The sequence below is a fragment of the Chroicocephalus ridibundus genome, chromosome 10, assembly GCF_963924245.1.
Source record: "Chroicocephalus ridibundus chromosome 10, bChrRid1.1, whole genome shotgun sequence".
NCBI classification, from domain to species: Eukaryota; Metazoa; Chordata; class Aves; order Charadriiformes; family Laridae; genus Chroicocephalus; species Chroicocephalus ridibundus.
In genome coordinates this window covers 6,158,786-6,182,680 of record NC_086293.1, presented here as the reverse complement: position 1 = coordinate 6,182,680, position 23,895 = coordinate 6,158,786, and the positions used below count along the sequence as shown (strand labels likewise).

At 41.3% G+C, this 23,895-nt stretch overlaps 1 protein-coding gene across 4 annotated transcripts in view; it reads left to right on the top strand.

Moving 5' to 3' along the window:
• Positions 1–23,895, top strand: part of MAPKAPK3 (MAPK activated protein kinase 3) — a 134,701-nt gene that overhangs the window by 99,440 nt on the left and 11,366 nt on the right. For 3 of the 4 annotated variants that reach the window (XM_063348090.1, XM_063348089.1, XM_063348091.1), the window contains 3 exons: positions 19,412–19,551; positions 20,396–20,460; positions 23,235–23,314. In XM_063348090.1, the coding sequence (XP_063204160.1) occupies positions 19,412–19,551; positions 20,396–20,460; positions 23,235–23,314 (285 nt within the window). Of the gene's footprint in view, positions 1–15,500; positions 15,572–16,081; positions 16,247–19,411; positions 19,552–20,395; positions 20,461–23,234; positions 23,315–23,895 lie in introns of all 4 variants that reach the window. The other variant, XM_063348093.1, reaches the window with a different exon arrangement.

The window sequence follows — 23,895 nt, the reverse complement described above, 5'->3', positions numbered from 1 at the left end:
CTTCTCTTCCACCCCCACCTTTTTCTGCTGTTCATTCTCTGGACGGATTACATTTTAACTGCTAAATGTCAGTAAATGTCAATTTTTCCTTCCACCCCAAAACTTCCATTTTATTATTAAAAGTTATATGAGGGGAAAGTAATCTGTGAGACATCACTCTTCGCAATTTTTCCCTTTTTCTTCTCTCAGATTCATTTAGCATTCAATAAATAGAAACTGTACTTCTGAAGTATGATTAAATTTGCTGTTAATCTTTTTCCAAACTACCAAATTTGGAGTTTTCGGTATCTAAATTTTTCATTTAATAAGGCATACATTGAAGAAGAAGTAAAATTGCTTTAAAAATAAAACAAGTATTTGCATTTGAACTTTTTCTGAGGCCAGGTAGAAGCGTATTATCCCTCTACTCTGCTTTTTCTTTAGAGCTGGTATGCTCCCCAATTAATTTTAACAATTCCTAATTTATTTTACTAGTTATATAGAAATGTAGGCTCTGGTATATTATTTGCATGTCTCCTGTTTTCTGATCTTGTAAGCTAAAAATAAAATACATTGTTTTCCCCTTTTTACATGTTTGTATATATCTTTGTGTGAGAAGGGGAGAGCCAAAATTTATATTACTTAGAAAACGGGGAACAAATAAACATTAATTACTGGGAACTGTAGCCCACTAGAGGATTGTTAGTAACCACAAATATATAACAAAATCAAACTTGTAGGATGAGTAACTAAAACAAAAATGTTAGATTCCTTTCTGCCTTTTTTTTCCTGAAAAGTCTGTTGGAGTTTGGCTTGAATTAGGAATTCAGTTTTGGCCTTATATTTGTTTTCTCACTGGCTGTGAAAATAGAAGTCAGTAAGCATTGCCATTTTCAGCAAATGCTCAGGCTTCCATGCATAATATAAATCAAGGATATAGGAAAACTATATGGCATGCTACTTCTGCAGACCAACATAACTCCCAGGGTGGCGTCTCCCCTACCGCCTCCCAAATGGCTTCTCTGGTGAGGCGACCCACGTACCAGGGTGGGAGCAGGTAAATTGATAAGGATGATATGGGATGGTGACCCCACAGATGATAAGGATGCACCCAACTCAAGCTCTTAGCGTGAGGGCTGTAACCTGAAATTGAATGCAGCTCCCAAAGACTGTAGTCTCCCATAACCTGAAGTTACAGCATCTCGTTCTGTGCTAGCAGTAAGGATTTATATAGTCTCTGTAGCCAGCTGATAGAAAACATGAGCCAACTGTTAGCACTGTGTTCCAGGAAGCTTGGCTGCTCCAAGAGCTGCTTCTACGCATTGTACATCAGCCTGCTTCCCCTTTCTTGCTGTTGAATTGGGGTCTCTCTGCTGGAGCAAGAGACATAAATGCTATAAAAAAAAATAGCATAGAATTGGCCAAATACTCTTAGACTTCTTTAACTTGATTGTGTTTACTTAAAATTCTGTTCTATTCTTAAAATGTAATTTGTTGTTAATTGACCCAAAAGTAAGGAAGCGTGAAGCAACTATCTTCTAACTTCACTCATTTTATTGTTAGTTTGAAATGGGAGAATAGAAGGCAGCAAATTACTTATCCATAGACTTTGTACGACAAAGAAATAAGGGATGCAAATGATCTAGTGTTGCCCGCCGGAACTGAGGAAAATAAAAACAACTAATAGGTATACTCAAATTGAAAGACATAATGGTCATTGCTGAGAGAGGAGAGCAATCAGATAAGTGAGTCTAAGAATTATTGATTTTAATTAAATTAAACCAGAATCAGAGGTAGAAAATTACGTATTTTAAAAGCAACGTAGTGGCACAATTTTGTGTAATATAACGGAGAAATAAATTGATTATTGAATTTAGCAGGCATTAATAAAGTTAGAAAATCTTTGGCTCTTTACTACACCCAATCTTCCTAGGAAAATGAGGCTGAATTGGAACAAAGCAAATGATGAAGTTACAGTAAAAGATGCTGAGGGTTGTGTTAAGTTGTTGCTTCCTCTGTTGTAAATGATTTTCAAGTAGAAGTAAAAGGTACAGAATAATAACAGAGTCAAGTAATCAATGCAGTGTTACAAAATCAAAACAAAGTGGAAGACACGTAGCTCTCCAGAAGACACGAGAAATAGTCAGAAGTAACATACTGAGAATGATGCAGACTGATACTTGAGTACAAGTTTATTCCTTTTGGGAATTAATAAGAGCACAGCAGCATATGAAAAGTTAACCTTCTGTGCAGCTGCATTTGGAAACACTCAGTTATATTTGGTTCGGGGGTTCATCTGATTTGCTACAGTAGTGCTGGTGTTGGAACTACTTATTGTGTGGACAGAACTGCTATCTGCACCCTGCAAATTTCAGCATGGCGAAAGGTACCGCCTATCAGGAAGCACGGGGAAACATCAACTATCTGAATTGTTCCAAGAGTAGATCATTCTGGATAATGGTGTTTGCCAGGGTGAGCAATGATGAAAGCTGAATATATATGGTTTGAAGACAGCATCAGGAAAAGGTATCTTAGATAAAATACTGATTACTTTTCTGATGTAATTAGCTTCTCAGGCGGTATCAGAGCTAATTGTGGAAAGAAACAAAAATAACTGCCAGAGTCATTGTCCTTGCTCAGGCGAAGTATCTGTTAAGAGAGCAGTTTATCTTGGTGAAGACACCAAGACTGTAACTAATGTGATAAGTCTTGTATAAAAAGAAAAAAATAGATGTCAGGGAAAAAGATGATATTGTGAGGTCAGTGCTATGAGTGCTCTTACCAGGGAACTCTATTGTGTCCCTGGAAAGATGCAGAATTGGGCTGGGCAAAGCACTTGCCTGTAGGCAGAGCTCAGCTTAGCTTCTTGGTGGGATTGCTTGGGTCTACATGGGCTCTCTTATCTTAATATTCTGACAGACTTGAAGGATGGTATTTCCTGCGCTGAACAGAAATAGTTTTGCTAGAGTTGTTTTGACAGAAATTTTTCAACCATTTCCACTAATAAGACTAGAGGAAAAAATTGTTTTGCCTACATAAAATCCAAGTTAAGTATCTAGTGATTTGACTGTTACATGAATTTGAAGTTTATTGAGGGGTGAATTTTGTTCTAGGAGCATCTTGCCCTGTCACCCTTAAAATCATCCCCAGTTCAGCCAAATTCTAAATCTTTAATGGTTAGTAGAGGTGTGTTCAGTTTAACAGCTGACTCTCCCAAAGGTGTGTTTGCACTGCGTGTACCACCAACTATAGCAGAGCAGGTATGGTCCAGGGATTGAATCCCTGCACTACTGAAATCTGCCCCGGCTCTGGACACAGGTACTGAGACACAATCTCTGCTCTGGCCTTTGACTCTCTGACTGTCCCCAGTATAGACTGTCCCTAGTTTTGGGTTGGGAAACTGAGCATTCAGATGTAGCGAATGTCAGAATCCCTGCTATGTATGTACTTTGAGTATCTTGCCCTCCATTTTCTACCACATTTCAGCCTTTATTAGATTGATAAATGACTGGTTTCAATACCTGGTTTCATTGTCGTTGTTCAGCATATGGACAAGGCTTCTTTACTTCATGTTATTCTAGACCTACTCTGAAAACAATTTTTTTAATTTCCTCCTGGTTGTTCTTTGTGGTATTTTTGCTATAATGCCTGGATCACTATTAGTTTCACAACATTGCTTGAAGGTAAGTTTGTATTGTCCCTACTTCACATATGGGGAGCAGAGAAATAGGGTAGACTTCTAAGAGTAAAAGTATCCATTGAATTTTGGGAGCTCCATTTGAAGTATCTGGGATAAGGGTGGCTTGTTTTTTGGATTCCCTCCCCCCTCTTTAACTCAAGCCACGCTTTTTAGACTCAAGCTCTGTTACAGCTGGGAGTGCCCAGGACTTTTGCAAATGAGACTGCAATTCAGGCTTGTAAGAAATTAGGTATAGGCAATTAGTGACTACCTCTTTGGCTCGGCTGACTTTCTGAGATACTGCCTAAGACATCAGAAAGGGAGAAGAGTAGAATCCAGATTGCTGAGAGTAGCATTCAGCTGTGGTAACCACAAGACCCTTCTTTCTTACATTATGCTTTCCAGTTTCTATATAAAATGAACACGAGGTGAGAGAGGCTGCACATAGCAGTTCCTGTCACTCTGCATCCTGACTTGCATCCCGATCAGGTTCAGGTTGTACTCTGCCTGTTGTAAGGATAAAGTTGAAGAACGAGGAATAGTGTATAATAATACTGTGTTTAATAGATACTTATAAGGGAAGCAGCATTCAGGTTACTCACACACCTTAATCCTGTAATTCACTAATGTTAGAAGGTCTAAAAGGGCAATTTTAATCCTATTATGAAATCTATATTTTGTTTTTATTAATTATCACAGAGGCCTGTTGATAGTGAGGACAAGATAGACTAATGGTTCTTCTTTATCTGCAACATTTTATTTATTGAGGGGGTATTAAATGCTTCAGAGAAAACGATTTAAACAACAAAATGATGAAATTTCTAAGTTATGCTGTATGCACAGAATTTATATTATCAGGATTTATTACAGCCTCTGTCATATCTGTGTTGGAGATTCCCAAACAATTTGTGCTGAAAGCACCCCATTGCAGTAAAACATGAGGGAAGTGACATCCAGAGACAGTTTTTGTTCCAAAAGAAGTCTGTGACCTAGAAAAGGATCTGAGATTCCTGAGTCCGGTCTCTTAAGGGCAAGAACATAACCTCTTAACCATGCCAAGCAGTTCATATAGGCAACAAGTGTATGTGAATTATTCTGAAAGAAAAATCCATGGTGTAATCTTACAGGCGCTTTCCAGGGCCAGGAGCTGGAGAAAACTTGCACTCCATGCAACATGTAAAGACTGTATCACGCAATAGCTCTCAATAAACAATTCTCAGAAATTCAGCTGCTGGTGGGGTTATTTTTACATGTACTATCAATCACTTCCAATAAAGCGTCACTATTCTTCCTCTTTCACTGGAGCCTTTTCAGTGAAAACTGCAACTTGGGCCTTGCCTGCTTTACTGCTTTTACTGCTGATTTTTTCTTTTTTGTTTTTGGTCAGGATTATGCAAAGAGGAGGATTCAGCTTTCATTTCTTTTTCTTCAGTTTGTTTTTCAAAAGTTTCCTCATTTGCCTAGGCTGGATTAGAACTTCAGGTTTTTGAACTTCCATGCAGTTTCTTTTACAGGCACTTCTAGGTGTGTATGTAGTGGTTACAACAAACGCTGCAACTGGTTGGTCCTGGTGGGAAAATAAGCTATATAGGCTGCATTTTCCCTTTTAATTTTTAGTGGCATGGCTTTGATGGCTTAGCTATGTAAAAGAATGCTAGTGTATCTGAGAAATCCAAACAGTGCTTGGAGTTTTTAAACCCACAGCCCTACATGTTCTAAACAGTGAAAAGAGTCCACATTAGAGACATGGGAGGCTCGACAGGGACTGGGACAGAGGGAAGGAAGACACAGGACACACATGTGTTGTCTGCTTTCTTTTATGTGTTAAACTGTTAGGACTACCACAGCAAGCTTCTGTGCTAGCTTTACCCAAATGATAAAAACTTGGAGACAGGATGTCTGAGCTAAAGGTACGATAAATAATGAACACAATCGGTTATTGACAATAAGGAAATCTATGGCAAGAGTATTTACAGGCTAACAGCATGGACATTGGCAAAGATAGAGGAATGTGACTATTGACTAGGTGTCCTGCATTTTGGGACAGGCAACAGCAAATGTTTTTTGGAAGGTTTACATAGTCAAAGGAAAGAATGTTATCAAATGTGGCCTAGATGAAATCTGGACTGGGGAGTACTATAGAGTATTTATAATCTGTAAATCTGTAATCTTTAAATTTGATAGTGTCTTTGCAGAATGGAACCTTTAAAGTTCATCTTTGAAGTGCCAGAGAGCACTGCTGGATCCTAGCATTTAAATATCTTTCTCTTTTTGTCTTTTGTCAGGTGTTTGTTGGGGTTTGTACCTTTTGCAAGGTATGTAAGACAAGTGGGTGGCTGTAGCTGAGAGACAACAAAGCTATTGCATGTATTGCAAAACAGCAGGGGCTTCATGGCCAAAGCTTGCAGGGTTGTCCAGGGGAACAGAGCTCAAAGGGGTGTAGCAAATGTTCCAAAGACATGGAGGCTGTGCAGCCTTAAAAATTGCAGTCAGGCCTTTTTCAGAGAGACCAAGAGGTGGGACTATGGGTTATGGCTAAATGTCACAATTTCAAGTTTCCAGGCATGTCTCTAAAGGAGGAGGGTGGACTCTGTTGCTCACTTCATTTGATGCACGCTCTTGGATTCGTTTTTGTTTAGTTTAGCTTCCCTAAACAGTTGCTTTACTCAAATCTGCAGCTTTGTGCTTTATAACATTTCACCTGACTTGTAACTTGTGGGTGAGCATGGGTCTCCCTTTAGCTGTACTGAACCTATCAATGAGGTTGGTTGCCTTTTTTTTGGTGCTATTGTGTTGTAGCCAGAACTGGGGTCACGAAAAAGTTGCCCTTAGTCATTTAAGTAAGCATTCAGACTTCAGTCGTGTCTGTAGCTAAGCCTTATTCCATCTTTCTCAAAAGACAAGAGAATATTTCCTTCTGATACAGAGGCTGAAACACGCTTTATTAGAAATTGCCTTGGTAAGCGTGTTGCGGAGTTATGAAAAGGCTTCACTTTCATATTCCAGCTCCCAAGCTCTCGTGGTCTTTCCACCTAGGGCTCACAGGGATAAATGAGTGAAATGGGCATAGGTATTTGTGTAACAGTCCTTTGGGAAATGAAGAATAATATTTTTCTAGTAGCGCTTGCTGTGTCAGCGTATGTTCTAGAAAACTAAATGCAGCTCTCGCATGGCATCCCTCAGAGACCCCGGGAGAGTCCTGGTGTGCTGCTCTCCAGTTCTGCCAGCATTCAGGAAACTTGTCTTACGTGTCGGGCTCTCTTCTGAATCCCCCTCACGCTGCCTGTAATAAGTGCATGTACCCCCAAGGAGGTTTTCTTGCTTAGTTTCACTTTTTCCTTTCTTTTGTGATAATTGTTTTTAGAAATACCTCCCTTAAAACTGAACAGGAAGTGGTATTTTGACTGTAGGAAAACTTTATCAAATACAAAAATTTGCATTCACCACATTTAGAAACACCCAGGAACTTTTAAAACTCCTCATGAGAAATGAGAATAGTCATACCTAACCCAAAATAGACAGTGGTTCCCACTCAGCTGGGATCTGGGAAATTCAAGGCTATGTCTGTACTTTGCTAACTTGTGTTTCAGTAGTGGAAAGTGGGAGATATAGCACACTGTAGACAAGTGAAGAGTTCTCTGTAAGAGCTGTAAGGACTCGGGTAGTGAAGTGGAAGACCCTGACCTAATTCAGGCAGAGCAAAGATCTGGAAGTGTATTTCTGCACCCAGACTTAATAGGCAAATCAGCTATTGGTTATCTGATATGTAAATACAGGGTCTCTTGTGGTGGTTTTGAATGGCAGTTCTGTCCAGGATCTAAGAATACTTCTCTACCAATCTGTTGTATATTTTCACGTGGAAACTTTTACTTTTGACTAAAATAGTTCGGATCTTGCAGTTGGAGATACAGCTAGAGATGGATAATTATGAATTCTGGCAGAGCACACCCCCCCCCCATGTTCAAAATATCACAGCTTTTAGTTTAGAATAGTCAACTGCTAAGAAGAAACTGAGACTTCAGGAGCTTTAAGGTTTAATGCATTAAGGTTTGAAAAATGTCTTCAGATTCTGCAATTGTTGGTATCATCATTTAGTATTAAGAAGTGTTTTGAAAGTGATCGCATTTGACCTGGTTGAGTTTGTGCTGCATAGTTGTATGACGAAAATGATATATCACTGTCTTGGTGTTCTTTCACTGGACCTTCAGGGATTCTCCTCCCTCACCCAAAACAGAGCATTTTTGGTGATAGGAGAGGGATTAACCCATGAAAGTTGAAATTACTAGCATCTGACAGGTCTTGGACAAAATCCTGCATATTAAGCAGGTATCATCCAGGTCTTGTGGAGTGCTGCATGATGTTCAAAATCTGCAAGTTTCCCTTGCCCTCCCTGTCTCCACTTGGGGATCTGTCTTCCTGACTGATGGGAAGAGCATCATGGCTGAATGCCTTCTCCCCTTGCCACTGCCTGCTGTGAAGTGTTGAATCAGCTCCGTTGAGAGACCAGCAGCTGTGCAGCTCAGACAATCTGTTTCTCTGTTAACGTGGCTTTAGCACAGGTATGTTTTCCTGATTCCCTGATGTGTCACGTCTAGGAGAATGATACAGGATGGCACATGGCTTCTGTGAAATCATCACCTCAGAAGTCATTAACACTTTTGTGGGGCAGCGGTTTCCACGGTACTGATATTAGTTGGAATCAGGCAGGTGACTTTAGGCCAGGAAGATCTGAGTCCCTTTTCTCCGTTGCCCCAGCTTTCTCACTCCCTTTTCCCCTTCCTCCAGCCCAGACCTCTCTCTTGCAGGCACACTGACTTGTGGAAATGAGCCAACAATGCAGTGTACCACAAGCAGATCCTTCTGCAGGGAGAGGGGGGGGAAAGGACAGTGTCTGAAGAGAGGGAAGTGGATGTATGTTTCAGCTTGAAAAGGTGAAAAGGATTGAAATCCTGGAATGATTTTTGTCCAGCAGTGCTTTTGCTACATCTAATTTTTCTGACCCCTGTGCAGTCCTCAGCATGGTACCACTTTAGCCAAGACATCAAAACATTAGGCTTCCAAATATTCTTGGGATCTTCCTCCTCTTCCTTTTGCATGTGTAGTCATGAGGCAGCCAACACAATGCAGGAGTGGAGAGGAAATCTGTTCAGGAATATGAAGGAAATGCTCTTGATTTTGGCCAAAAACCACCCTTCCATTTAAGCTGCTCTGTTCTGCCTTTGTGGTGTCTGACTGTTTTCTGTCATCTGGTAGCAGGGAATGTGAAGCAGTCCTCTAACATCTGTCGAAAGAAATGGAACATGGACGTTGGGAAGGGAACTCTCTGCTCCCACCTCTCACTCCACAGCATAGCCTGGTATAGGGAAAATGTTTGGAGGGAGGCTAGGTAGCTAAAAGCTGAAATAAAGTGGGCAGCAAAATGGAAAGATGTTCCCTGCCCTCTGGAGCTTAGGGGCAATGTAGTCTGCTTGCCCAGAGTAGCTGGGAGCAGGGACTTGTCCAGGGCTCGCGGAAGGTCTCGGCTCCAGGGGTTGGGTGCTCGAGCAGGCAGGGTGGGAGTCTGGATGGGCTGGGCAAATAACTGAACAGGTTTGGATGAAGAGGAGGAGCTGTGGCTCAGGAGGGCTTTAGATTAGAAGGATGGAGCATTTACGTGGTATTTATGCAAGCTTCCTTAAAGGCAGCTTGCAGGGTGTTTCTTGAAGGTTTCTGCAAGGAACTGGGAAAGACTGTTAGGCTGTGTGTGAACTGGCAGCTCCCAGTTGTGTTCTAGGAAGTGTGTGTTTTCCAGTGTCCTGGATATTAAAGAGCACTTAATCAAGTAGTGAGTGCTGCAAGGCATTAGCTGCTCCAGGAGTGTGCTGTGGGGCTCGAGAGAAAAGTAATGTTTTTGATTGCTAGATTCTGATGCAGTTCTGGTGAAGCAGAGCTGTAACCCTGGGTGGCTAAGCTAGCGCACCAAGCAAAATGAATCAATGAGAATTGCAACATAAATAACGGTTTTACTGCACTGTCGCTTGCTTATGTTGACTCCGTCTGTTGAATTCCCCCTTCCCCCAGTTTATTTCTTTTCTTTCCTTTTACTTGGCTTTAGAATATATATTCAGACAAAATAAGCACAAGAAGTCTTGGGAGAGCAATTTACTTTCCTCTTTCTCTTAATGGCTTCCTTTACATTTCTAGCCTCTGCTGAATGCTGCGTGGTTTTGTTTCCATTCACAGTCACACCATTCTCTGTCATATGTTTGCTGTACACGATAGGCAGTTCCAGGGATCTTCATACCTGATGGGCCTTTAAACCATCGATGACTGAGCTGTCTACTGATTTGTGACTTAGAAATAGGTATAGATCTGTGCTTGAAGATGCCAACAGCAGAGCTTGCACAAATGTCAGTCTGAAAACATATAGCAGGTGTCCTTGCTGAAGATTTTAGGGCTTTGTTTTATTTTTGAAGACAAGTCAAGTTCCCACAGGTGACAGCTTTCAGGAGTGAATGTTTGACATTACACTGGGCAGAGTCCCTCCAGTTACGTTCCCAAGAGCTGGGTGAAATCTCAGTGTCTCTTCTGTGGGGGACGTGAGGTACAGTTGCTGTCAGTGCCACTGATGTCTGTGATTTAGCAAGTCTCCCCTTAAGGTAATGCTTAAAAGAAGTAGATGAGCCCTGTGGAATGGGAGAAGGAAGATTTGAGAGTTCTTTGTTTACCTCTAGGTTCTTGTGTTTGGATGATTTAGGAATACTTGAGATAGTGCAGCAGAAGAGAGAGACACTGCTTGGCCTGGTAGATTATGTGACAGAAAGCACAAATATGAGTGTAGAGAAATGAAATATGAAAGAAGAGGAAGAACAGCAATACATCAGAAAGAACTGGCCTGGGGTGGCATATTGCCAAGCTTTGTATGCATGGATGATAATCTTAAATTCATGCGGAAGGGAAGGGAAGCCAGGTAAAAGAGAGTTTAGGTGTGCAGGCAGTGGTACGAGAGGATGGTATCTTCATTCTGAATTGCCAAATGGTGGGGCCATAGAGGACAACATGGCTGCAGCTGTGGTGGGAAGCTCACAAAGTGGTGCTGGGGTGCAGAGCAGAGTGAAAAGGCAGGTGCATGCAAAATGCCTACAACACAAATCCAGCATGCACCCTGAAGAGCCTCTGTGTATTGGGGGGAAGGATGTCAAAGCCTTCCTGGGAGTTCTTGAGTGATTTAATCTACATGACTGTATAGTCAAACATGCAGGGAATACAGAGAAAGGCTGGGAGGCAGCACGGGTTCCTCTTGGAGCTACTGTTATCTGTGGTTAATGAGATTAAACATGTTGCTAATTTTTGCTTCTGCCTTGTTCAGTATTATCACTTCTATGTTAATTTTGATACCACTTATTAGTATGAAGACTAGGAAGGGGAACATTGGACTTGGATCTTCTCAGTACTTTTTTTTTCTGGTCTGTGCCTTCTGTAACATCCTGCTCCAACAAAGGTGTGCCATGCTTTGCTAATCTTGGTATCATTGTCCAGATGTTCCACACAGCTGTACAGATGGGTTTCACGGCGGTTAGCACCTAAATGGGCATTAAGCACTTTGAACAACATCTATTATGTTTGCTCTTTCCCCTTCTTCCTGTGGAAAATGTCTGTAGAGTGCAATGGCTATTACTACTAGAGTAATTAGAGGGGGGTTGTGTTTTTTTGTTTTTTTTTTTTAAAAAAAAACCAGACGTGTAAGACTATGTATATAACAAAAATGTCATATTATTGGGAGGGGCGTTGTTCGGGGTGATTAAAATGGAACTTAGCAACTGTGGCTGTCAATATTGGGAAGCGTGTGAGAGGGTCACATCCTGGCAGACACACATTCCATCCCATTTCATGACCGTGCAAAGTGCTAGTATGTTTTTTGGAGGTATTGCTGAATCACAGTCACTCTACAGGAGAAAGGCAAAGGTAAAGAAATACAACTGGCACTTGAAAAAAAACAAATAGGAGAGGGTTTTTTTGATGGCTGTAGTTCTTGTGGAAATCTGTGTCTCAGTCTCAGATTGACCTCCAAGACAGCTCTGTCTCCAGCACAGGCAAGATGTATCCTATTGTGTGAAATTTCACTATGGCAAGGCAGCAAAACTGTTGGCCATAGTGTATGTCTCAAAGTTTTAAGTGATCTTCTGTATGCTTCGATTGAAGGTGTTAGACACCTAGAAGATCAAGATTATGGTCTTGAATTTGTTTTAGTGTTCTATGAGTAGCTTAAAATCAAAGCAGAGGGAAGGTTTGATGGGCTCATGATCTGAGGAGGTGCCATGGCATTTTGTACTGCTGGCATTTTCTTAAACAGCAAAGTTCACAAGCAAGCTCTATTACTTTTGACCAGCCAAGGATTGAGATATATGAATTACTGAAGCCAAGTCACCTGAATCCTTGTTATCAGAATTTATGAACTCATAGCTGTCAGGAGTGATGTTTTTGTTGAAGGTTTTTTTTCCTCTTTTTTTCTTTTCAAAGGCAAACCTCATATCAGGCACTAGATTAAAACCATAAATCAAAAAGTATCATAATTTTCAGCTGGGATTTTAGATTTCCTTTTCCTCAACTCAGAAATTTAAGAAGAGTAGAAACAGATTATTATAATCACAATCCCACTTCATTGAAGGTATTTATGCCATATCAGGTTTTGGATAATTTGGCTTTATGCTGGTTAACCTGAGTAGGTTATAGGCAGAGCAATGTTGGCACATCAGGCTGAACTTCGTGTGTTTTAGGGCCACAGCTGCCAGGTGTCCTGTGCTGTGTGCATGCAGGCACTACAGTGAAAATCCTGCTCCAAGGAAGGAGACGATGGTTTTGGTGGCAAAGAGCATCTCAGTACAGAGCAAAGCCATATTGAAGTCCAGACATTGAAAGAGAGTGAACACAAATCCTGTGACTTGCCTATTTATTCTGCGTTTCTGCCTATCCCCAGAGAAAAAAGAGGTTTTAAAATGAAGGTAGGAAAGACCTCTAGAGCACTTCCCGCTTTTCTTTCATCTCAGACGGTCATAATATGCATATTAAAGAAGGAAGGAAAGAAAGGATGTTCTGTGGTGTGTGGGGGTTTCAGAAAGGGCTTTGCAGCACGTCTCCGCAGATGCTGAGTATTGACTGCAGGTATTGAATGCAGTTGTCAGTACTGGCTAAACAGCAGCATTCTGTGGTAGTAGTTGTCGTAAGGGGAAGGCAGAGAGAGGAGCTGATCTGTAGGCCTTCTTGTATAAACAAGCATTCGAGGATGTTCTTGTCTGGTAACAGCACATTAGTAGCTGTTGGTGATTTATTTTTCTTTTAAAATACAGTTGCAATATTTTGAATAAAATAGAAGCCGCATGTATCTGGTTTGTAGCCTGTCACAACTGAGTATAACTGGAATCTTAAGGTGCCACTAAGAATTATTTTTCCATCCACACAGCAGAGGAAGCGCAGTATTAAAATGCAAAGTAATTTTATGGTTGTAACAAAACGCATAGCATGCTTTTTATTTAAATCTATACATACCCCATAGTATTGAATGTACAGTCACATACTTTGGGCACTGCAGTTCAAGTAGATTCATGTACTATTATCAGATTATTTATCAGAACAGGAAAATGGGCATTTTTTTTGCTCATTTTTGTGCTTGCCTTTTATGCTAACCTCACGTGTGCAAGGGGATAAATTTGAAATGTATACTGGCCCACTGCTTTGCTATTTCAGCTGTATTTGCCATATCTCCACTAACATTTATGAACAAAGACAGTTGACCTTTGCAGAGTGAATGGCTAGATGCATGTGTAATTAGAGAACTAATAGTGGTATGTCTCATTTATTTACCTCAGGTTGTAGAGTCATATTGAGTACCTGGTGGTGATTTGAATACTGCTACAATAAATAAAATTCAGAACCACACCAAAGTTATTTTTGAGAGACCTAGTTGATTCACTGCAGGAGAGAGGCTTGGAGAAAAATAATATTTATGGTGTGTGCTCTCGGGATGGAGAAGTAGGAGTGCTCGGAGAGCTAAATTCAGTGGATTTGCTCTATGTCCAGTGTGCAAACTCTTACAAAAGAGCACATCTCTCTGTTAAACTGTTCTTTTTATCTTTGTCCATTCTACTCTTTCTCCTGTTTTCCCCTTAAAATGTGTGCTTAAGAAATGTGAAGCCTGGTGTGTCAGCAGGGAATTGGTTTCAGAGTGCGACTCTGACACCACATGCAAGCAGTCCTCTCTGAGTCCTCTTCTTTCTCGCTTATGCTGGCAAGATACCAAAGATCTGTTGTAGCTGTTGCCGTTTCAAAAGATAAGCCGAGTAGAGATTGGAAGACTGGAAGAAAAAGGTTGATAGAGAGGGGCCTCCCAGTGCGACTAGTAAAACCTTGATACTCAGTAGATTGAGTTGATAGGATTAGATACCACAGGCAGGAGTGCTGCAAAACCCTGCTACTTGACTGTGCTCTATTATTAACTTGCGGAAGCCCACCTCTGGGACTGGCTGTCTACCTGAGCACTGATGGAGATGCCAGTTAATGCCAACTGTGGTAGCAGCTTGGACAGCTCTGCAGGAACTGCGATGACAGTTTGTTTCAATGAAGCCTCCAAGCAGATTTAATTTCTAATAGCCTAAGCTGGATTTGAAATAAAAGCAGAAAAGTGAAAGATTTAGTGATGACCCACCTGTGCCTGCCCTGGTTTTATCCCTTGCCTATAAACTGATGCCTCAGTACTGAACAATTTGATCAGAAATGTATTATATTTTTTATTTTAAGAAAAAATTCAATGCTTTCTTTGTGATTTACATGTGTGGATTTCCCTGCTTGCTGGGCTGCCATTGCAAAAAGACACGTTTCTTGCTGCAGCTTGACTGACTGGCAGTGCTGATGCGTGAAGAAGAAAACCTTGATAATTTCAATTCCTTTAGCGTTCTAACACAAACCATGTCTTTATCCCTTATGAAGAGCTCTCAAAACAGATAAAGATTGTTAACACCGAATTAATAGATGTAGTGCAAATAATCAGTATGTAATAAAAGACAAAATGTCCAGAACCATAGTGATAGCTCTTTTTTCTTTTTTTTCTCTTGTTTTTGTAGCGTAGGGGAGGGAGGAGATGAAAGAAATATTATCCAAGACTCCTTTTGCCATCAGCCCCTCTTGAATAAAGAACAACTGGAAGAGCTGCTCCGCATCAGCATGATTTTAGATTCCAAGGCTTATTTGTAGGATTCAGCATTTTTGTAATAGCTATGTGCAAAGAGGAAAGAAAGCAAAAGAAGTTAGACATTACCCACTTATGCCTGGGCAGAGACATTTTTATCCCAGTTAGAAAAATAAATTAAAGCTATATTTAAGTGCCTACATATCAGTACAACATGTTGAGGTCCCCTAGGACTGAAAGTTTTTGCTGGTCTCATTTCTGTTTTAATAATGGGAAGCCTTCCTGTGAGGAAAATAGCATAGAGATTATAAGACTGATTGTCTATTGCAGGAGAGTTCAGATTCTGGAATTGGTGCAAGTAAGTAAAGGATGCTTGCAGTGTCAGATGCTGCCTTAACATGGCACGTGCAGTAGATGAGAACTGAGCCTGTAACAGGTCTAATCCAAGCACCACAACTGTTTGCAGCTAGGAAAAATTGCTGCAGTTCAAAATAAATAAAAAAGCATATATGTAGGTATTAATCCCCTATGTAGGGAACAGATAGCAGATATAATAGTAATCTGTGTAATTTGCTAGGGCATATTAGAGAGAAAGTCACAAAGAAGTCATTGCATCCTGTCCTCAGCCTGTTTCATACGTGTGCCCATGGATATCTTCTCTCCTTGTTGTTACAATTTCAGAGTCCAGAAAATCACTTGCTGCTCCCTGGAGTCCTTAGAAGGCTATTTCCTGTATAGATCAGACCATTAAGGTATGAGGGTTCCTGCTATCTTTCCTTGCTTACACTACACTGAATCAATGGAAAAGCAATTATAAGATACTGTGTCACTTTTTAGTCTGCCCTTTTTTTTTTTTTTTTTTCCCCTCTATCAAGAAATTCTGCAGAGGGAGACATTTCACAGAGCTGGCCTTCCAAGCTGCAGTTTAGCATTTGTTTTGTTTTGTAGGTGTTTGCTAACTTGCATTAGGCCATTACCCCAGAATTTAGGGTTCAGGCCTCCCTCCACTGCGAGACCCTGAATTTGCTGTGGGCATCCTGGAGTGTCTGCTGACATCTGCCCTGTTGTTCCTACAAAACAGGCAGAGCACACCCCATGGCACAGCTCTCTTCCCTCTCCAGCTTTTAAAGATCATGGAGAGTTGTGTGAATCAGTAGGGGTTAGGGCTCTAGAGCACTTGTTCTTTCTTGCCTTCCATCACCTCTGTTTTTTGTGATCTCCCTGTGAATATCTGTTAATGCTTCTTCATCTGCTTCTTTTAGGCAGTGATTCAGTAATGCTGAGCTCCAGCAAAAATACGGTTTTCTACTGTGCAGCTCCTGTTCCAAACTGTGTTTCCTGACCGCACACATGGGCATGCCCTCACTGCTATGCAAAGGCTACTGTGCAGCGTGCATTGGATCGCTGTCTTCAAGAAAAACTGGGAGGTGGGGCATGTTTCTTGGGTTTGTCTTGTTTTGAAGTTAGGTCGGTTCATGATCCTGCCCACAGCCCATCATGACAAGCTGTGACTCAGCTGAACTGTGTGGGAACTCTAAGGGGATGACTGTGGGCTCCTTGAGCTGATCCTGTTTGACAAAGCTGCTCCTTCCTCAAACCAGCATGAACCAGCTGTGCTGGAAAACTTATCTGAAACTCTGGGTTTGTTCACAACTACGTCTGCACTTTCATAGGATGTCAGGGGAACCTGGTCATAGTCTTACCAAAGCTATTGCTGCAATAGAAGCACAGTCTCTTTTCAGGCTCAGGAAGATGGCAGAATATCCATTTATGGTTTTTTTGCAAGTTTGTTAAATTTAACCATAGGGCTAGAATTTCAGTCTATGTTTCTAAATCATCAGCTGAATTTTGTAGAAATTGGTGCTTTCAGCACTGCCTGGCTTTCATTTTACAGGTGTCTGCATCTCTAAGATGTCTTAAAAGGTATAGTTATGGCTTCCAGTTTTAGACGTAAGGAAAAGATTTAATTTATTTTTAAGGCTCAGAAGGAGAAATCCAAAGGTTAACAGTTGGTTGATATATCAGATGTTGCTTGGTATGTATATCTGCTCTTTATTTTTGCATTTTCTTTTCTCTGCTTCTCCAGGTGTCATCTTGACATGAGTACATTCAAGCTTGGCACTAAGGAGTATATGTAACTTGCTTGTAGGGGTGGAGAAAAGAAACTGCAGCATCCTTGTGTGTATCAAAATGCCTTGTAAAAGCTGTTTAGAGAGTGAGAATTCAATTCTGTGAAACTGTTTTCATAAGCACTTGGTACAAACATGAAAAACAACATCTCTGCATACTGTGCAAGTGCAGGACACACAGATTATAGTGCAGTTAACATTAGTAAAGAGACTAGTTATGTCCAATTAGTAGCACAGATAGGTGAGAAGGTTTTTGAAGCGTCCTGCTCAGAAGTGGCATTAATTCAGTAATATCCAAGCAGTAAACTCTGTAATGCTTTTCTAAACGGCCTGGTTAGTCCTGAGGGTGTTTGGTCTTTGTTGCACATGTAATTTAATGGACTTTTAAAGAGACCTCTAGGCAACAGCCCAAACTCAGAAGGGCATAGGGGAAAATGCTGACAGACAGTCCTACTGAGCTAGAACACAGCGGCTGTGAAGGAAAAGCCGCTGAATGGGCTGATGGCTGAAAGAAGTAAAGCAACTGCACTTGGACTCGCTAATGGGCTTTTTGTCCAAATTGGAGCCATCTCTTTCTTTAGGAAGTTATTTGTGTTGGAAATCAGGCCATAGCCAGGCTGGAGCAGGAAGGAAGAGGCGGATAGTTAGTGATCTCAAAAGGGTATGCTCTGGGTGCAGAATGACAGCTGTGGAAGAAGTAGGTTGGCTGCGAGGGCATTGAACTCGGTAAGAAAGCTTCTTCAGCTCCTTGCACCGCTGAAAATCTGGTGTCATGCTGGAGCCTTTGGGGCAGAGTTGAGGGAGCCTGGAGGGTGGTCACGGTGGTGAGTCTCACTGCCCATTCAGCTAAGCAGCCAGCAGCCCTCCTGAGGCTGCTCGTCCCCTCCTGCAACCTCTCTGTGCTTCACAAAAATACAGAAATGTGCACTTGGCAGAGGAGTACTTGTCACCCTTTTACTGTTCCTAGACTGGAAAAGAAGAGAAGTCTCTTAACCTTCTGTCCAGTGGTTCCTGAGTGCTTTCCCACCATTTCTTGAAGAGTTACAGGCCTTTCCTGCCATGTTACAGTGTCTGCTTTACTGAAAGGGATGTTCAAGCAGGAAAGAAATGTAAGCTTTTTTTCCAGTGACGCAAATTGTCTGTATTGAACTCAATAAAGAAACCAGAATTTGTGACTTCCTTCCTGTGACCTTTAAATCATGTGTTTCCCTATATTGAGAGGTGCTTGTGACACCATTTGTGCCTTAGCTTGGCAATTGAATGGAAAAGCAATCTCATTTTCCTGGGCTGATTCATAGGTCCCAGATGACAGGTTACATGTTAATACTTGTTTTCAGCAATTATCATGCGGTTGTGTTTTGTCTGGGACCTGATAGCAAACACCAGTGAGAAGAGCTTCAGGCTAAGGCCTGATAGTGCAACAATGATACTTCTTGTTTGCCTGTTTGAAAACAGTTCCTGCAACAGTTGTTGTAGTCCTTTTTCAAGGCAAATAGGTCAGAGGTGATTGCTCTTTGCTTGTTTTTACTCTGTCTCAATGCATTTGACAATGCTTTATATAGGATCAGTTTTGTGCTGCTTCATCATTACAATGATTATTACTATAGGGCATAAAGTATCAAACTTAGATCACAGCCATACTGTGTAGGAACTGTATAAATGTGCAGTAAAGAGAGAGTCTCTCACAAAGTGTTAATGGTATCTAGAGAGACAAGGCAGAGAAAAAAAGGCATGATTCAGCAATGTGCCACTCTTGCACAAAAACTCAGCTGCAGAGTCTGATACAGAGCAGTTCTTCAAGTGGGAAGGGACACGTTTCTTGTGTATGAGGTTGCAGGATCGGGAAAGATGAGCTCTTACCTCCCTTCTAGAGATTAGTGCCTTTAAAATATACTGGCCTTGCATGTGACAGAGAAAGAAGTTCAAGCATCTAGATAGTCAAAGGTCCCTTTCTGACCCTGGTGGAGTCAGAAATTTGTGTAGTATTTAAGTAGCACGTTCAGATTCAGTGTGAAAATCCTTATTCTTTTAAATCTTACTGAACTTTAATGATTTGCATTGCACCTAAAAGTCGCTTCTTCCAGGAGCAGGGCAGGTAGGAAGGTCCTTAGCAGAGGGATTCTCCTCTGTGTGCAAGTACTGCAAACCAGTAGGAAAACAATTGCTGTTTCCCATCCAGCAGTGGATGAGATAAGTCTGTCTCCATCTCAGATTCCAAATCTCTCCTCACTGGCGCTCGAGGTCCTTCCAGTTCCAAGGGACCAGTTGTTTCTATATTCCTCAGTCTAGGAAGTTGGACAGCCCAGAGATGGTGAAAGTCTTGTGATGCATTGACATCCTTTGGCTGGAGAAAGTGCTAAGAGTAGCTTTTGCCACCATCTTTGAGCTGAAATGCATGTAGGTGCCAATTTAAAGCAGAATTATGCTGGCTCACTGACATTGCTCTCTCCTATTTCTTTACAGCTCCTGTATGACAACCCAAAAGCCCGTCAGGAAGTAGAATATCATTGGCGAGCGTCAGGGTGTCCCCACATTGTCCATGTCCTGGATGTTTATGAGAATATACATCATGGAAAGAGATGCCTCCTCATTGTCATGGAATGGTATGGACCAGCAGCAGCCCCCCACCAAACATTGCTCTTTGAGGGGGTGGAGGGAGTGGGAGAATATGTTGGCTTAGGTGAGAGTTAGATGAGCCTTCTCAGTGCCACGATTTTGGTTTGCACAGCAAACCTTTTATTGTCTTTGTGGAACTGATATGGAAATGTATAGCTGCTCCAGCCATCTTGTATGATGGAAGAATGACGATCCTTAACCAGAAAATAAATTTTCCTTGTACTCCATGACAATCGCCCTCATTAAAGCATTGACTAATTAATACAGTCTTGAAAGATATATCTCTACAAATATGATGCACTTTGATTGTGATTGGTTTCCAACTTCAGATGTGAATCCTGTGATCTGACGTGATCCTTTTTGCTACCACTTAGACTCTAGCTTTTCCTATTCTTCTTTGATCTGTAATACCACAGTTATTGTTGTCTTCACTAGGGACAAATTAATAATCCTTTTCAGTGTCTTTGCTTCCTTCTTTCTTTTTTCTTCATCTGCAACCCTTACATAAAAAAAGATTACTGTCAGCCTCCCAGTGCCAGCGTATCTGACTTCCCAGCTATGTGTGTCATGTTTCTTGTGACAGGACACATTAAACTGAAGGCATCAAAACTCCTTGGTCTTGTTTTGTTTTCGGTTTATTCCATATCAGAATGGCTTTGTGCATTGATTCAAATAAGTGTGATGTTTAGGAAGCATTGGCCTAGGAGGCCCATAATACTTTCTAATGTGTTCCTGTCACGGTTCTGTGTGATTATATGGATGTGCAGTCAGGTGTTAATTTGATCTTTTCTGCTCATGTAAGGTGGTGGGTTTTTGTGTTCTTTATTTCAGCATGGAGGGAGGAGAGCTGTTTAGCAGGATCCAGGAGAGAGGAGATCAGGCTTTCACTGAGAGAGGTAAAAAATCGCAAGTTTAATTTTAAAGTTTGTGAAAGAGTGCTTCTCCCTGTCTCTGTCACCTTGCTTAATTCCCTTACAGGAATTTTTCTTTGATTTGATTTTTGTTTGTAATTTTAAATTTTTTTTTTTGTTTTTCATTTTCTGTGCACTCTGTATTAAATGGTTATTTTTAAAAGTTCCCAAAAATTGGGACTTACCAGAATTGGCCAAGTTCAGGCACAGTGTGGAAGGTTTAGAGGAAAATTCTTCATACAAATCTGCTCAGCTTCTTCATTTCTGAGCCATGGCAGCCTCTGTTACCCTAGTCCCTGGTCTCCTGCCAGACCACCTCTGACATGATCAACGCAGCTTCTACTGTGGTTTCTCTTCTGGCTGTCCCTCAAGCAGCATCACCGTGCACAGCTATACTGTTAGGTGATGAACATAACGAGCAAATCACATTTGATGAAACATCTCTTATTCAAGGGTTTTAAAGTACTGCTTGAAAGGAAGTGTTATTAGCCACGCTGTAAACAAGCCTGCTCATCTATCATAGGGACTATGTGCAAGTTTAAAGACCTGCTGTGAGTCAGTGACAGAGCTTGCAATAGAATGGTCTTACCATTTTTATTATTTTTGCTATTAGTTATCTGCAGAGTACCAAAGGTGTGCTTGACTCTGCTTCTCCTTGCCCATTCACAACAGACAAGAGCTTGTTTCTGCTTAGGATTAACAACGTTAGTGTTTGTAATTAGCATTGAGATGAAATTATTATTAGAAAAATGTACACCTGAGCTTGTAAATTACTGTGACGGTTTTGCAAATCTGGTACAAAGGCCAGGCTTTTTTTGATCCTGTGTTTCTTAGCCTGGGATGATTCCTTGAAGTGTGTCATGGTTTAACACCAGCCAGCAACTAGGGCCATGCAGCCGCTCACTCGCTCCCCCAAGTTGGGATGGGGAACAGAATTGGAAGAGTAAAAGTGAGAAAAAACTCCTGGGTTGAGATAAGGACAGTTTAATAGGTAGATCAAAAGCCACGCATGCAAGCAAAGCAAAACAAGGAATTAATTCACTGCTTCCCATGGGCAGGCGGGTGTCCAGCCATCTCCAGGAAAGCTGAGCTCCATCACATGTAACGGTTACTTGGGAAGACAAATGCTGTAACTCCAAATGTCCCTTTCTTCCTTCTTTGCGAGTTTTATATACTGAGCATGACATACAGTATGGGATATCCCTTTGGTCAGTTGGGGTCAGCTGTCCCTGCTGTATCTTCTGTTGACTTTTTGTGCGCTCCCAGCCTATTTGCTGGTGGAGCGGTGTGAGGACCAGAAAAGGCCTTGATTGCTTAGCAACAAAGAAAAACATTAGTGTGCTACCAACACTATTCTCATCCCAAATCCAAAACACAGCACTATGCCAGCTGCTAGCAAGAAAGTCAACCCCATCCCAGCTGAAAGCATGAGAAAGTGGTATGAAACGCATGTAGGGAAAACAGGCGTTTTTTGAGGAACTTTATTTGTTCCTCTCTAAAATGCAAGATTCCAGGAGGGAAGCTGGTTCTGTGATCGTTAGTGACTCCACTCTACTAAGAACATGATTTTTTTTACCTTAAATACCATTGTATAACATTCTAAATACTTACTCAGTAATCATCTGAAGTGTTAAACAGAAAAATCACCTTCATTCTTTCCTGAGATAAATGAGCCTTTTTCTACTGGATTCCCCAGGTTCACTTGGCTGCTGTTTGTGTATCAGCCACAACTTACCATTAGGAGCCAGGAGTTTTAGCCTGGGCCAGGAAGGAGGAGGTTGTGCAAGGTTTTCCCTGAAGAAGATGAGTATTTCTGCATTCTGATTGTCCTTGCCTGAGATTGTGTAATTTCAATCTCAAGCCGTGTGAAAAAGGATTCCAGGTTACAGTACAAGAATTTCTACACTCTCTCTCACTACTGCAGCTGAGGTTTCTACCTATGCAGAAAACAGAGGATCAGGTTGAAATCGCTGGTTCTGTTTCCCAGTCAATGGAGGTGTAATGTAACGCTCACTTGGTACAATGGAAATGTCACTCCTCCCTGCTCTGAAACCTCTCCCTGTGTAGCTGAACTCTTGCAGACTTCAAGAGTACTGCTGTTGCAAGGCAGCTCACCAACTACTAAAATTTCCCACTGGGGTTATGTTAAATTTTAGAAATGTACTATTTCAAAGGTGGCAGTTTGGGCTTTGCAGAATAGAACTGTTGATTTTCTTTCTCTTGAGGAAAAACTTCTAAAGACAGTGAGGAATGAAGATGTGACCTCACCTAAAATTACTATATTGTTATGTTGCTCTATTTTTAGAAAATCTGTTAGATCCTCCTGTTACCCCTGAACTAGAAGCTGAAAGTTAAACTTCTGTCTTGGACAACTGAGGACATGTCCTGGACAATCAGAGATATGTCTTGATTGGGGCTCCTTTCTCCTCAGTCTTGCATGTTGTTTGCGTACCTGCTCTGCTCTTGCTGCTTTTCTGGTGAGCGAATTAAAGTACAAATTTACAAGCTCATAAAAAACTGGAGTCTCAACCGTTCAGTTGCAATGCAGGCTCAGGAGGAGGGCTGAGCAGCCGGGGAATTGGGGGGTATGGTTGCATGCAAAACCAAAACACAGCTGTTAGGGCTAATTTTAGGTTTTCTAGTCTTGACGCTAGCCCTATATTCCAGCAAGCTGTTTGTAAGTCATAAGCATTCCCAAGCATGTCACTGAGTTACAGTGGGAATGTTAATGTGACCTTTCTCTAAAATTGTATTTATAGAGGCCTCTGAAATAATGAGAGACATCGGAACAGCCATCCAGTATCTGCATTCAATGAACATTGCCCATAGAGACGTCAAGGTGAGGCCTGAAGGTGTGTGGGCAGGGAGAAAAGACCATAAGGCAGAAAAATAAATGGGCAGAGGTGGTTTAAATAGAACTAGGAGTACAATCAGATGATCGAAGTGTTTCTGTTCCTCTGCCAGTGTGAGAAGGGATCTGTTCACAACTGGTTTGCTACTAGTTAAAGGTCAGGGGATTCATGTGTGTTAATGCCGTCCAATTGTGTACGGAATGCAGAAGAATCTGGTGATAATCAAATGGTTAATTAAAGAGGTACTATCAACTTGCAATCCAGTTAATTAACAAGAAAATAATGCTGCCTGAAGTGAACTTATACTAGATGCTATACCTCTGTGTACAGTCTTTGACAGTTATTAGTTTTTTTCAGAATCCTACTTGCCTAAAAAAAACCCCAGGAACAAACAAACAAACAAAAAAACTAAACAAACACCAAAACCCTCTCCAGAGAGAGGAGAAACTGCGTATATGGGAGGAATAATACCAATTCCATGCATCCAACCCACTTTAATACTATATGTAAATATTTAGGAAAATGGGAAGGTCTCAGTTACTACCATGTGGGAGTGTGTGTTTTATTA